Source organism: Varroa jacobsoni, unplaced genomic scaffold, assembly GCF_002532875.2.
Source record: "Varroa jacobsoni isolate VJ856 unplaced genomic scaffold, vjacob_1.0 scaffold_1163, whole genome shotgun sequence".
NCBI classification, from domain to species: Eukaryota; Metazoa; Arthropoda; class Arachnida; order Mesostigmata; family Varroidae; genus Varroa; species Varroa jacobsoni.
Genome location: NW_019214065.1, coordinates 113173 through 124852, shown reverse-complemented (window position 1 = coordinate 124852; position 11680 = coordinate 113173). Strand labels below are relative to the sequence as shown.

The 11680-nt window shown below is 38.8% G+C and overlaps 1 protein-coding gene across 4 annotated transcripts; it reads right to left on the bottom strand.

Annotated features, from left to right (window-relative positions):
- Positions 1 to 2668: 2668 nt before the first annotated feature.
- LOC111267258 (uncharacterized) lies at positions 2669 to 9834 on the bottom strand. Of its 4 annotated transcripts, XM_086971240.1 has the most exons (11): positions 9683 to 9834; positions 8827 to 9265; positions 8332 to 8418; positions 7793 to 7866; positions 6544 to 6677; positions 5192 to 5352; positions 4644 to 4790; positions 4312 to 4489; positions 3940 to 4084; positions 3637 to 3728; positions 2669 to 3209 (listed from the first exon to the last, which is right to left on the bottom strand). In XM_086971240.1, the coding sequence occupies exons 5-11, from the start codon at positions 6656 to 6658 to the stop codon at positions 3031 to 3033; spliced, it is 1017 nt and encodes a 338-aa protein (XP_086827366.1). In that variant the 5' UTR covers positions 6659 to 6677; positions 7793 to 7866; positions 8332 to 8418; positions 8827 to 9265; positions 9683 to 9834; the 3' UTR covers positions 2669 to 3030. The 4 variants fall into 4 exon arrangements, with proteins under 4 accessions (XP_086827366.1, XP_086827365.1, XP_086827367.1 ...); XM_086971239.1 differs by lacking the exons at positions 8827 to 9265; positions 9683 to 9834 and having other exon boundaries at positions 8332 to 8809; XM_086971241.1 differs by lacking the exons at positions 8332 to 8418; positions 8827 to 9265; positions 9683 to 9834 and adding an exon at positions 8419 to 8809.
- Between the last annotated feature and the right edge of the window lie 1846 nt (positions 9835 to 11680).

Here is an 11680-nt window from a genome sequence, read left to right as displayed (position 1 = left end):
ACTAGAGAGCGTATACATTTAACATCCAGGTCGATGCGCACAATTCAGATATCAGAAGACCTTACGGAAGAGCAACAGAATTCGATAGTCAGACTCAGACAGCAAAAGTGAGTGGGTCGAAATATTGAAGTGGGCAGTTAACAAAGTAGCCCAGAAGGTGAATGATAATGTCTTTGTCATTAAGAAAAACTAAAGCAAAAGACGAAAACGGTACGCAACGTAACGGGGAGACAGGATCATTTAACTGCGCTACAAAAAAATCAGTTTCTCAACTGAGTCCAGAGGTGTGAAGGCTTTTTGACGTTGTATCGAAATAAGTCATTCCAGCTTCGGTGGATCAGCCAAAAAATCGTTAGCTCTAAACTCTCTGCACATATATTCGTGTTTCCAATAGGTTAAGCCAGGTAGTATAATATTAAAGAAGGTCGTTTTGAATGAATCATACATTTGGTAATAATGTTTAGCGTGTTTAGGCAATAGATCCTTTGTAAGCCTGCAGGTCAAAAACTCAACAAAGACAATTGTGTGATCCGTAATTTCCGCTCAAGGTGCAGGAGACCTACATTTGTCAACAGGATTACGGAAAAAAATGAGAACACAGGGCGCGAGAATTGTTCCAAGATGAGATCTTTGTATTAACGCGCGACAAGCCATTATGTCATTGACCTTAAACTACTCATCGCTAATAATATTAGAGCTCTGCCATAGCCTGAAGATTCATCCAATATGAATCCAATAAAGAACGTATGGTATTATATCAAAGAGCGAGTCAGAGCTGAACAGGAGATTACGAACGCCTCATAACTACAAAATTACACTGTCTTATATATAGGCCTAAGACCTTGGCATGACTGAAATTGCGTGTTCGGATCATGCAGAACCGCACTGCAACAGTAACCGCAGCCAGCTATGGGGGGCCGAATACTGGCCTCAGTGCCTTAACTTCTACGGTAGTTAAAAATGCGTTAAAAAACAGTGTTATCAGATGTGCCACCGCCAAAAGATAACGAATGGCAGATTCTTCACAAAATACACCATGTGTGTATGTTCGAGTGCACACGTATTTTCAATTCTGCTTGGCAATCTGTAAAATTTCTAAGTAGCCTTATTTGATTGGTTAATGACGATATATATAAAAAAATAGCTTTTATATATCCGTGAATGAATGCAACAAATATATATAAGCAGTGAGCAACTGCGGGTATACATCGCTTTGCTTACTTAAACCTTTCACGCTAATGAAATTGTAGAAATTGTAATATATAGAAAAATGCCGTACTCAGATCCGAAGAATGAAATCCACCTATAATTTGAGAGCTTTCGAGTACTATCATATTTTAGTATGCCTGAAAGCCAGGTAGGGCTGGTCTTAACGCAGTTCAGCTAGTTGACATTAAACCCCAACCGTTATCATTTGTTGACTCGCATTACGGCAAATGAGCAACACGTAGTGTTCTTTTATATAACGGTATAACGGGATCGCCAAGGCTTCCCGCATAGCTTATTGGGCCCTCAGCTGTTTCCCGCATAATACGCCATTGAAATGCACATACTGTATTTCCTATTCGAAAAAGTATCAGCGGAAACCCGCCGGCATGAGCCTTTTGCACTGCCGCGGATATTGGCCACTTATGGAATTGTCAGACGTTGTGTTAGTATCATTGTGGCAACGATAAACAGGAGTGGTATTGGTAACTTTGCCTCATCGATTCGGCTGAGTACAACGAGTAAAACAGTATATGGCCATTGGAATTAGCACACAATCGCTACTCAAGAATATTAGGGTTAGTTCGTTCGATGCGAACCATCTTGTTAATAGAAACCTTTTCGCAATGAGCTACTGCCGTAGGGACATTAGCGCTCACGTTTGTTCTAAGGAAATGTGATATTTACATAAAGTGTTTTAATATAATAACACGGAAAAAAAAGCGTATTTTTGAAAAATCAGTTGTCGCTGACTTTCAACTATACACGCTACGCCTGTCGAAGGAGAGCTCAAGTAATTGCAGCAAATTGGGACAAAGAAAAAAAAAAGGATAATTCTGTGTATGTACACATGCGTTCCGTTTTACTGCAGTTCATACATAAAATACGCTTTGATTAGACAATAAGGTCTGATTTTACCAACATTTTACCTGACCGTTAGGAAACTGCATTGGCCTCGAGGAACTTTTAAGTTTATCAGACCAAACTCAGCTATAAACAGGTGAAATATCAGAAACTTGACGTACCGATATGCGCTACCTGTTCAACATTATTTTTACTATGTAATTATATTATAGAGGTCCTCAGAAACTTCAAACTTTTTCAATCCATAATCGGACGTATTGCCCCTGGCTGTCAGGTGCGAAACAAAAACACAACGGGAAATAGTTTCTGTTTAAAAAAACCGGCGGTTCGGTGGAAAAACTGACAACAAATCGAAAAAACTATCATAATTCACATATTTCACAATAACAAAGCAACGTACAGACGCTAATATAGACGAAATAATGGATGTTGGGATTTTGGATTAGACGGCATGGCTGGTGTCATCCACAGACTATCGTAAGGATCGTTAGTAACCTTACTTCAAGGGTGGCCTACTTAAGCGAATCATGGTTGTAGACAACGGCTGTATATAACCAATTATATTATGCTGTTACCCAGTACATATGAAACAGGCGTATTATCACAAACTGAGTAGACTTCTTTATTCTTTTAGCTTGGAATCCACCTTTTTCTCACGTAACAAACTACAAGTTATTACAAATCCGTGGTACATACAATATCCGTATCTTATCTCTTGTTATGCAATCTTGCATGAGGCAAAAGAAGAGTCTTAATCATTAATTTTATAATCACCTATCTGACGGCTTTAAAATGATCGCATATTTACGGCAGTGTTTGATTTCAAGGTTTCCTTTAAGCAGACCGAGGACACTATAATTCGGCACGCCATATCATAAGTTTACGCCATTCTGCAAATTGAACCCGCCCTAGGTTTTCTTATGATGCAAAGAACTTTCCTTCCAAATCTTATAGGTCTTTCTAGTCGCAGTCTTCGATCAATCCCAACAGCTCACGTTGTTCCGTATCGATTCTGCTTCTGTCTCGGCGATTTTGTGATAAGTTGTCCACAACTTTCTCCCAGAACTTCCGGTCCTGAGCAGTTCCGGCATCAGCGGTAATTTTTGATCTTTTTAGATTGAGATTTTCGAGCAATCTTTCTGGAAAGAAAACGTACATTACGTTGTAACTTGAAGAGCATATATGGATAGCTATAGAAGGTAAAAATACGTAACGGGCTCCATTTTTGCAGTCACGCGACATTTAGAATTCGGCAATCCATTTAAATTTTCAGAGAAACATTTAGTACAATATTGTTTTAAGTAACAAGTGTTCTTTGTCAACACATGCGCAAATGAAGAAATGCATTTTTTCATTGTTCTTTTTTAGAAGTCATGTTTATTAATCCTGAATGTAGAAAAGAAATTGGGGGTGAGCTGTGACTATTTTACAAATGACAGATTTACAAAACTATATATACATTTATTTATCTCAATCGGAACTAGGTTCGCCCTTGACATTTGCATCGGCAAGAGAACACGAATTAGGCGTCATATATAGTACACTGCTGCGGAGGAAATAGCTTACCTCGCGTTAGCTTCAGCCTACGGATACTCGCGAGTCGAGTTCGTTCCTTCTCCTCGAATTGGCTTTCTTCTATCCGTTTTAATTCACGACACCTTCAAATGGTAAATTTTAATATTAGATGGTCTTGACGAGCCCATGGAAAAGGAAGAACTGCAGATCAGCTTCTGAGAAAGCTTAATTAACCATATCGAAGAAACCTTCGTCAATTCTCATAAACGTCAGCGCAAAGCGAATTCTGTCAGTCTTAAAATTTGCATTATCATGAATAAACTCTATTAATCGGTATGGTGTTTCAGTGCCTACCGTGCATGTTCCTTGTATATTCGTTTCTGGTAATCTTTCAATTCCATATCTATGGCTTGTTGTCGCTCCTTTACGCCCAGCTGAAGAGCCTCGCAAAAAGCGACCCATTTTTCTTCATGTTGAGTTCGGCATATGCTTTCACTTTCTGTAATATTTAAAATGGGTTTGCGCAGTTCAAGTGACGGCGTAGACAGCGCCTAGTAGCAAAAAACGGGTGTAAACATTTTACATAGAAGGAACTCATGAAAAGACTAGAACATTCTCATTGAGTTCGACTATTTGTCCAGCAACACCGACTGAGTAAACACCTGCTAACTTCCAAGTGCGTTTTAACAAAGTACTCAAGAAGAAGCTAGCTTATAGGAGACGTACTATTAATCTCACTAATTCTTTCTCTTATGAAAGCCTCTTCAGTCGCTTTTTGTTCGTCTATCAGAATAAGCTTCTTCACGTTTGACTCGTAGAGATGTCTCTGCTCGGCCAATGTGTTTGTCAAGTCCTGCATTTTCTGCTTCAATTCCATGTTTTGGTTTGCCTGCAGACCCTTACTCTATGGCAGTAAAAATAGCGTTATGACTGATTTGAAAATAGATGCGGTAACTGGCCCGCTCCTCTTCTACTCCAAGTTACAAATATCTTTGCACCTCTATCATCCATACAGAAAACGTTTGAAGGCATTTCTTTCGGCACCTTAAAAATCCAACCTGTTCAATGTAGGTTCGCGTCCTAATCTGAAGGTTCGCATCCCTTAGTGCAGTTAATCTCGATTGCAGCACCTGCGACTGAGCCTCCGTTAACTCAACCTGCTTTCGAAGCTCTCGTTCATACGCACAAAAATGTGCTTTACGCAGCTGATCACATGAATAGTATATTATGAGGATTTTCGTTGCTAAAACATTCTAAAAACGATAGATAAATGTATCTTGAAATGTCACCGAGATAAGTTAAGTTGAAAATTCACGATCAAGCTGCAATAGCGTTTTGGTAACCTGTTTCCTAAAGGATAATTCATTATCCACGTACAAACGTTCAGCTATTTATTATATTTTACTGTTGTTAATTAAATGGATAGGAGCTTTCTATAATATTGTATTAGAGCTATAGCATTTAACGACGTAGCGATCTAACGGACTGTATAATATTTTTTGACTTTAGCTGGAAAAAGTCAGGGGTTGCTGGCTGAAGCCTTACCAAAGGTGAAAGTATTAGACTACTGTGTGCTTAGATAGGAAAATAGACTACAGCGCGTTACCTGTTGCTCTTGTCGAATCGCGTTGGCCTTACGAATCAGATACGTACGGTTAGACAAACTTAGCTTAGGAACGTTGACTCCTGCCTCGTTTTGCCGACAACAGTCAGTGAAATCCATCCGTATTAGTTGAAGCCTGTCGCTGACTTCATCGCGACAATCCGCTGCGTCAAGACAAGTAATATAAGATGAACAGTCACTGTCAATTGAAATTGAAGGTTTGTCATAGTCCATCGCATGAAATTTACATTATACTTCAGTTTTTTACTCTATAATCTTCGTGACGTATTGAAGTTGGGCGGCTATTATGGGGTTGATAAGACCATTTTATCTCTGCACAGCGTAGCTTTTCCTTGTGCTAATAGTGTTAGCTTTCTTTTTGCGATTTGGCCTTTTCAGGTTTTCCGTGTGCGTTGAAAGGTTAACTAGGCAAAGCCGGTCTCATAGTTTAATAACGGGTTGATGTGGGCGTATGATTTTATCGGCCAGCATTTGAATGACGTGGAAAATTATCGATTAAGCCTATCACTCTATGTGAACTTGTATCAAGCATTGTGTCACCGCCTTTAGAGTGTCTATAGAAGGAAAGTCAACACTTATTCGTTGTGTTATACCATATCGTCATCATATAGGAAAATGCAACCACACACAATACGCTCCATATTGTTGTTTTGGCGGATTTTTTTTAACGTATCGCTTCTACAAATGACGCTTGCTTAGTTGAACGTTTATCGAAATCGTCTCATTGTGTGTGTCGTTTTATCGAGCCAAAAAGAAAAACTTAGAAATGTAGTTAGCGAGTTTGTGTAGGGTGTGGAAAATATATACTGCAATAAGCCAGTCACATGAGATACAATTCTGCTAAATGTTTATGGCTGGAATGTGTTATTTACGTTTTGTATTACGTTTGCAAAAGATAACGTTATTTGTGACTAACGTGACATTATGTTTATTATAAAATACTGGATCATATCATACCTCTATAATTAATAAAAAAATATATATATATTAGTATAAGTACAACCTACATTTATAATAGTTAGTACACATTAACTAGAATAGCACCTGTTAGTGTCGTTAAGATCCTCATCCGCAAGGATTTGTGCAAGGGTTCCTAAATACCCGTAAACGCTTTTCAGGACAAACAAGGTCATCCTTTTAACCTGGCTAACCATGAAATTATATTGAAAATTATTATGGAAAAATATGTATCAACTGTGATACAGTTTATGTAAATATACTAGGAAGCTGTATTGCATGACACCTTTGTATCACTTATGATGACATAGTCGTTTCAGGGGAGAACCTCATGTTATATATACAAAGGCCGATCTAGCGTACTTGATCATACGTACTTGATTTGCCGTCGAAGCAGCTACTGTAGTTAGTACCTGCTAATTTAGGCCCGCATAAAACTGACGCGTCGCCGGAACCTATTCGTCGACCTTGCCGTCCGGACCAAGCTGCCATTTTCTCACCAGTGTTTTTCCTGCCGTTACAAAAGCCAAAGATTCGAGGTAACCGAAGGCTCAAGAATGCTCAAAGCAAGAGTTCCTGCTAGAGTATCGGATAGCCGTAGAGGATTATTTTCGCCCGAACATTTCAGGCTGTCAACTGTACGCATTCTAGATGTGAAAACGCGTACATTTTTAAAAACAATGAAAAAGTGGGAATTTTTTTTTTGTTTTGTACTGCATCGTTAGCTTCGTAGCATATTATCACTACTTATTGTTCGCTTAACTACTACTGTTTACTATACATTGCGCAATACTGATTTCCAAGTGACGATTAAATTGCTGAGGTTGTCGTATGCGATCTTATTCGTAGGTTGATCCTAACTTTCGCTCAGGAGACACGATAGCCACTCCGTAACAATAGCAGCATTTATCCATCGTCTAGTGCATTCAAAGCCTTGCTTGAATTTCGTGGTCGGCGACGCTGATACCCGTCGAAAATAACTTTCGTAATATTAGACGTATATCAGCTCTCTTATTTCTTCCAAGAAATATGGGAAACATTTCACTTCTTCGAGCCCGAGCGAACCGGCGGTGAGTTTTTTGGGGACGTGTGTTGTTTTTTTATCCGCAAGGATCATACATGCAAGCTGTAATCATAGAGTTATGTGTGCGCATGTGTATAACGCGCATTCACGTATCGTTTCTAACGGATATCTCTAGCGTTTGTCACTTCTCGTATAACGAAGATGGCGCGTGTCGCGTGAAAATTAAATATCAGTATGGTGATAGATTGTTAATTCTGCTAACAATTTGTGTGTCGTTGCCTCAATTTGCATATCTGATAAACAAACATAGTGCAGGCATTGCCCATGTAAATGACCATATGTTACTCGAAAGTGTGTTGTATACCTCAGAGCTATATTTTAGACTATTCAACTGATATTTGCTGAATAATAGGTAATTTTTTAAATGCATTTAGCAGTTATCTAGCGTCTGGTATGCCTCGGATGCAGGCAGCATGGGCCAGATTTGACGATGTACATATGCATGCACCCATACGAAAATAATGTAGGACAATTTCATTCAGCTAAGGGTCGAATTATAATCTCTGAAATCAGTTTTCCACATGCCTGTGCATAACACTTACTCTGTACGCAGATCTTGTGACCAGTTCGCCCATAAATGATAGTTGACACGGAGTTGGATGTTGGGCAACTTCCTCTGTAATATAAAGTCGTAGACTTTGATGAAGTACAAATGTGCATATTCTTCAGTAGCCTTTATTAGTATTTTCTTAGTAAAAGAAGAAGCGCTCTTACTATACGCAAGTTGAATAAAACTAACAACGATATCAAAATTAATTAAGTTTCTGAGATTAGCTCAGTATGGCCGCACGCCGGATAGCCCTGAGTGTGACTCACGGGTCAACGCATACTGTAAGAGAACTACACATAAAATCAAGTCTATCTGCAGATACGAGCCACCTGAGATTTCTAGTTCATCATAATTATCAGGTTTTGTTTACTTTTACCAATAAGACGGCCCTCACACGTGCATTGCAACCCTTAGTCTAGTTTTACATTGGCAGTACGTGTTGCTACTGGCTAAATTCTTTATTTGATGTTACACTAGATGGCTACTCAGCAATTCTATATATCGCACATTTACGCTACTGTATATGCTTACATAATATTATCCCGGGTGTGGCTTGCCATCGTAGGTGGTAAAATAATCGGATAGCGATGACATGTTCCACCAACATGGCCACGTTACCTTAGGATGAAGAGAACGACTTCTTTATTCGACAGTCTGCATGCTTCCCCGTCCCTTCGTAATGGTGCTTGTTCTAGATTTCTGACATCGGTTAGGCACGTGGAAGATACGCTTGACAGGCATTGTTCCTTTGCGGTGGTTCAGTCATACGCCACAGGCTGCACGTCGTTGTGTGGCGAAGCGGTACCATTACGGCTCTGCTATCAACACATTGGACTGATTACCCCTCCCACATTGTGATGATTGCTAGAGCCGAAATAGGCCGCTCCTTTGTAGGACTTCCGTGTCACGCACTGCCATGTAACCCGTCGTCACGTATACAAACCTCATGTGCATGGCTTAGATCTTCGTCGGCGTAATGCTTTTTCACTAAATATGATGATCCATCAAAAAATGTTTAGTACTTACCTCCTACTTTCAACATTTCAAGCGAATATCGTTTAACCTTTGGATTTATTGCACGGTGTGTCCTTGACCATGCTGTGCGAGTCGAAGTCGTTCGGATGATTTCAGTATCGTTCCTTTAAAACGAATTCTCAATTTAATCAAATTAGAGAATACATTTATATTGACAAACTTCAGCTTGAACCATTTCGCACTCGCACACCAAAACACGAGGTTGCAAAAGTTTTTCATTATGAATTTGTGTACGTTCTACATTCTTCGCGTTCCTCCTATTGCACTGGGGGTAATTAAGAACAACAAAAAACCTAATAGTTAAGCTTGTAAATACTGAAGGTATTCGTATACGCGAGATCCTTGATAAACTTTCCAACGTGTGATAGAGTGTTTGGCCTGAGAGGAAACGCAGGCAAAGATTCGACGAGTTTCAGGTATGCTGTTTGTTCTGTAAAGTACACGTCAAAGTCGAGGGATTGGTCCTTAGCCGAATTGCACGAGACTCAGCGTAAGGTCATAAGAAACTGTTTTCATGAGGCCGCAAAAAACCTTACAAGCCATATGTAGTCGATAGCGTTTAAAAAATGAGAGACATGCTCAAGTTCGAGCAAGTCAGAGGTCCATTTTATTAATCCAAATTATAAAATTTTTCCAAGAATAAGTTTATGTTTCGTCATATACGTTCCGGCACTACTGTCTACCGCATAGAGAGGTGACTGGGTTGGCTTGAACATTTAATATTTCAAACGGTAACAAAATTTTATACTTTAAGGTGCAATTTGGTCTTAGACTAGCCTTAAGGATGGGTAGACTAAATAAAAAAATATTTCCAATACGGATGGTCAAGGTCGAAAAATATACTCACGGTCCTTTAGAACAGAACAATGGCAACACACGATAGGCAAACATAGGTAAGCAAAACTGAGCTATCCGCCATATCTACTATACTGAAGTGTCCACCGTAAGAATCCCCGTTATTGGTGACAGCTGAGATCGGTCAATGCTTGCGAGTAACTGTGAGTGTGGTTTGCCAGCTCAATTATTACTAGACTAAAGTACGATCGTTTCTCTTGAAATACTTCGAATACCCTTACCCAATACCTTACTAATAACCGAAACAGTTATATCCAGTACCGATGGCAGCTCAATTTCATTTTGCGTCTAAATCTCTCGAAAGAGCCAAGCCCGTGGAAGAGATCGGTATTCGGTTTCCATTGGACAAAACGGAATTGTAACAGCAGTTTATTGTTTAGGTCTACACTTTTATGCATTCAGTATTTAGCTAGCAGAATATTCAGCTCGAAACCGTTGTTGTATTAGTTTTTAACGAATAAACCTAGGCTTTGCTCTGTGCCCCTTTTCCGCTGATTAATTCATCCAGTCCTATTCGTTTATATAGACTAACGAAATCCATAAGTCAAAAGCTCATGATCATAACAATTTGCTATTACCCACTGTTTTTTGCCCCGTCCCACCTAATTCGTTACTCTTTTGAAATTAGGTCATCAGCCTCATCTTTTATGTTTGTTAGGGCTTTCAGCTGGTTGTATTTGTCTCTTTTGTAATATACTGACCTTTGGTACATTTCCACAATATAATACGGAACTTCAGTAGTATTCCTTGATTGATTCTGGTTACTCAACATATATGAATAATATTGGTTGTCAGCCGGACCTTTAAGGCACGTACGCGAATTGGGTCGGCCTTCAGCTTCCTCTAAATAGATCTTGCGGTCGGCTAACTTATTGGTTTTGTTCTAAAAACATCGCCAAGACTTTTTAAACCTTTTTTTTTTTTTTTTTTTTTTATAGGAAATACTTACACACAATTTATAAGATGGAAACTCTGTTCTCAGGTTTTATCTTTTCTTTATAATCAGTGGTGACACATATTAAATTAAATTAAATGAAAAGATAGCACATATTTAGTTATCATTTGATGGGTTTTAGTTAACGTATTGTTATCTAGGTGGAACGTGAACAGCTTAAGGATTTTTTTATTGTTTTTAATAATAAATCTTTAGATATATATTTTTAACCCTTCGGCGCTTTAAGAGAAAATTTCAAACCATTTTTGCTTCAAGTTCAAAAAAGTTGCTTCAAACGTTCGATTGACACCTCATTTTTACATGAGTAAACTGAACTTATGGTAACGGCCGTACTTGTATAAAGGTAAAAGGCTAACTATTTTTTCTATCGAGATAACGTCGGATGGCAGTCAATAATCTTTCAATGGCCATAATCTAAGAACTTCTACGACAATTTAGTTTAAACATAGCTTTTTTTTTTTTTTTTTTTTATTTTTTTTTTTTATATATAACACGTTGTTTAGCGTAACACACTGTTTACACTAATAATATATCGATGTGGACGATGCTGATGGCCGTCTGTCGGTGTGCGTAAACGTTTGTGGCGTTGTTTTCAAATATGGAAAATGCTGAGGAAATTGCTGCTATCGCTTTATGGTCAACTAAATCAACACTACGTCCTCTGGGAAAAAGCAAACACTTCTATGTAGGAGAAAAAGTCCTTGGCTAATAGGTCCCGTCTTCCGCGCAGATCTTCGTAGAATGAAACTCTAGTGACTCAGAGAAATCACTTCTGTCGGACTACATTGAAAAATTCCTTTTCGTTTTACGAACAAAGAGACACACGTAAATCTAATAGCGTAGTAAATTATCCATGTACTATAGTATCAAGTTTAGGACTAAAATGACCCACGAGCTTTATTACGCGCAGCTTTGTTTGTTGATTTATTGAGGTTGACTGTTTTCTATCTTGTTTCGAACAGTAACTATGCGCACACCAACTATTATTTCGTTGCAAGTGCGTTGGCCTATTTAACCCTGCAGTATTTTGCTTTT

What these genes read in the sequence shown, in the direction of transcription:
- LOC111267258 (XM_086971240.1), bottom strand. Translation starts at nt 6,658, where the DNA reads ATGGCAGCTTGGTCCGGACGGCAAGGTCGACGAATAGGTTCCGGCGAC. An exon ending in CGATTCGACAAGAGCAACAG is followed by an intron (nt 4,791 to 5,191) that starts GTAACGCGCTGT and finishes TCATGTGATCAG; the next exon opens with CTGCGTAAAGCACATTTTTG. An exon ending in TAGGCTGAAGCTAACGCGAG is followed by an intron (nt 3,210 to 3,636) that starts GTAAGCTATTTC and finishes TTTTCTTTCCAG; the next exon opens with AAAGATTGCTCGAAAATCTC.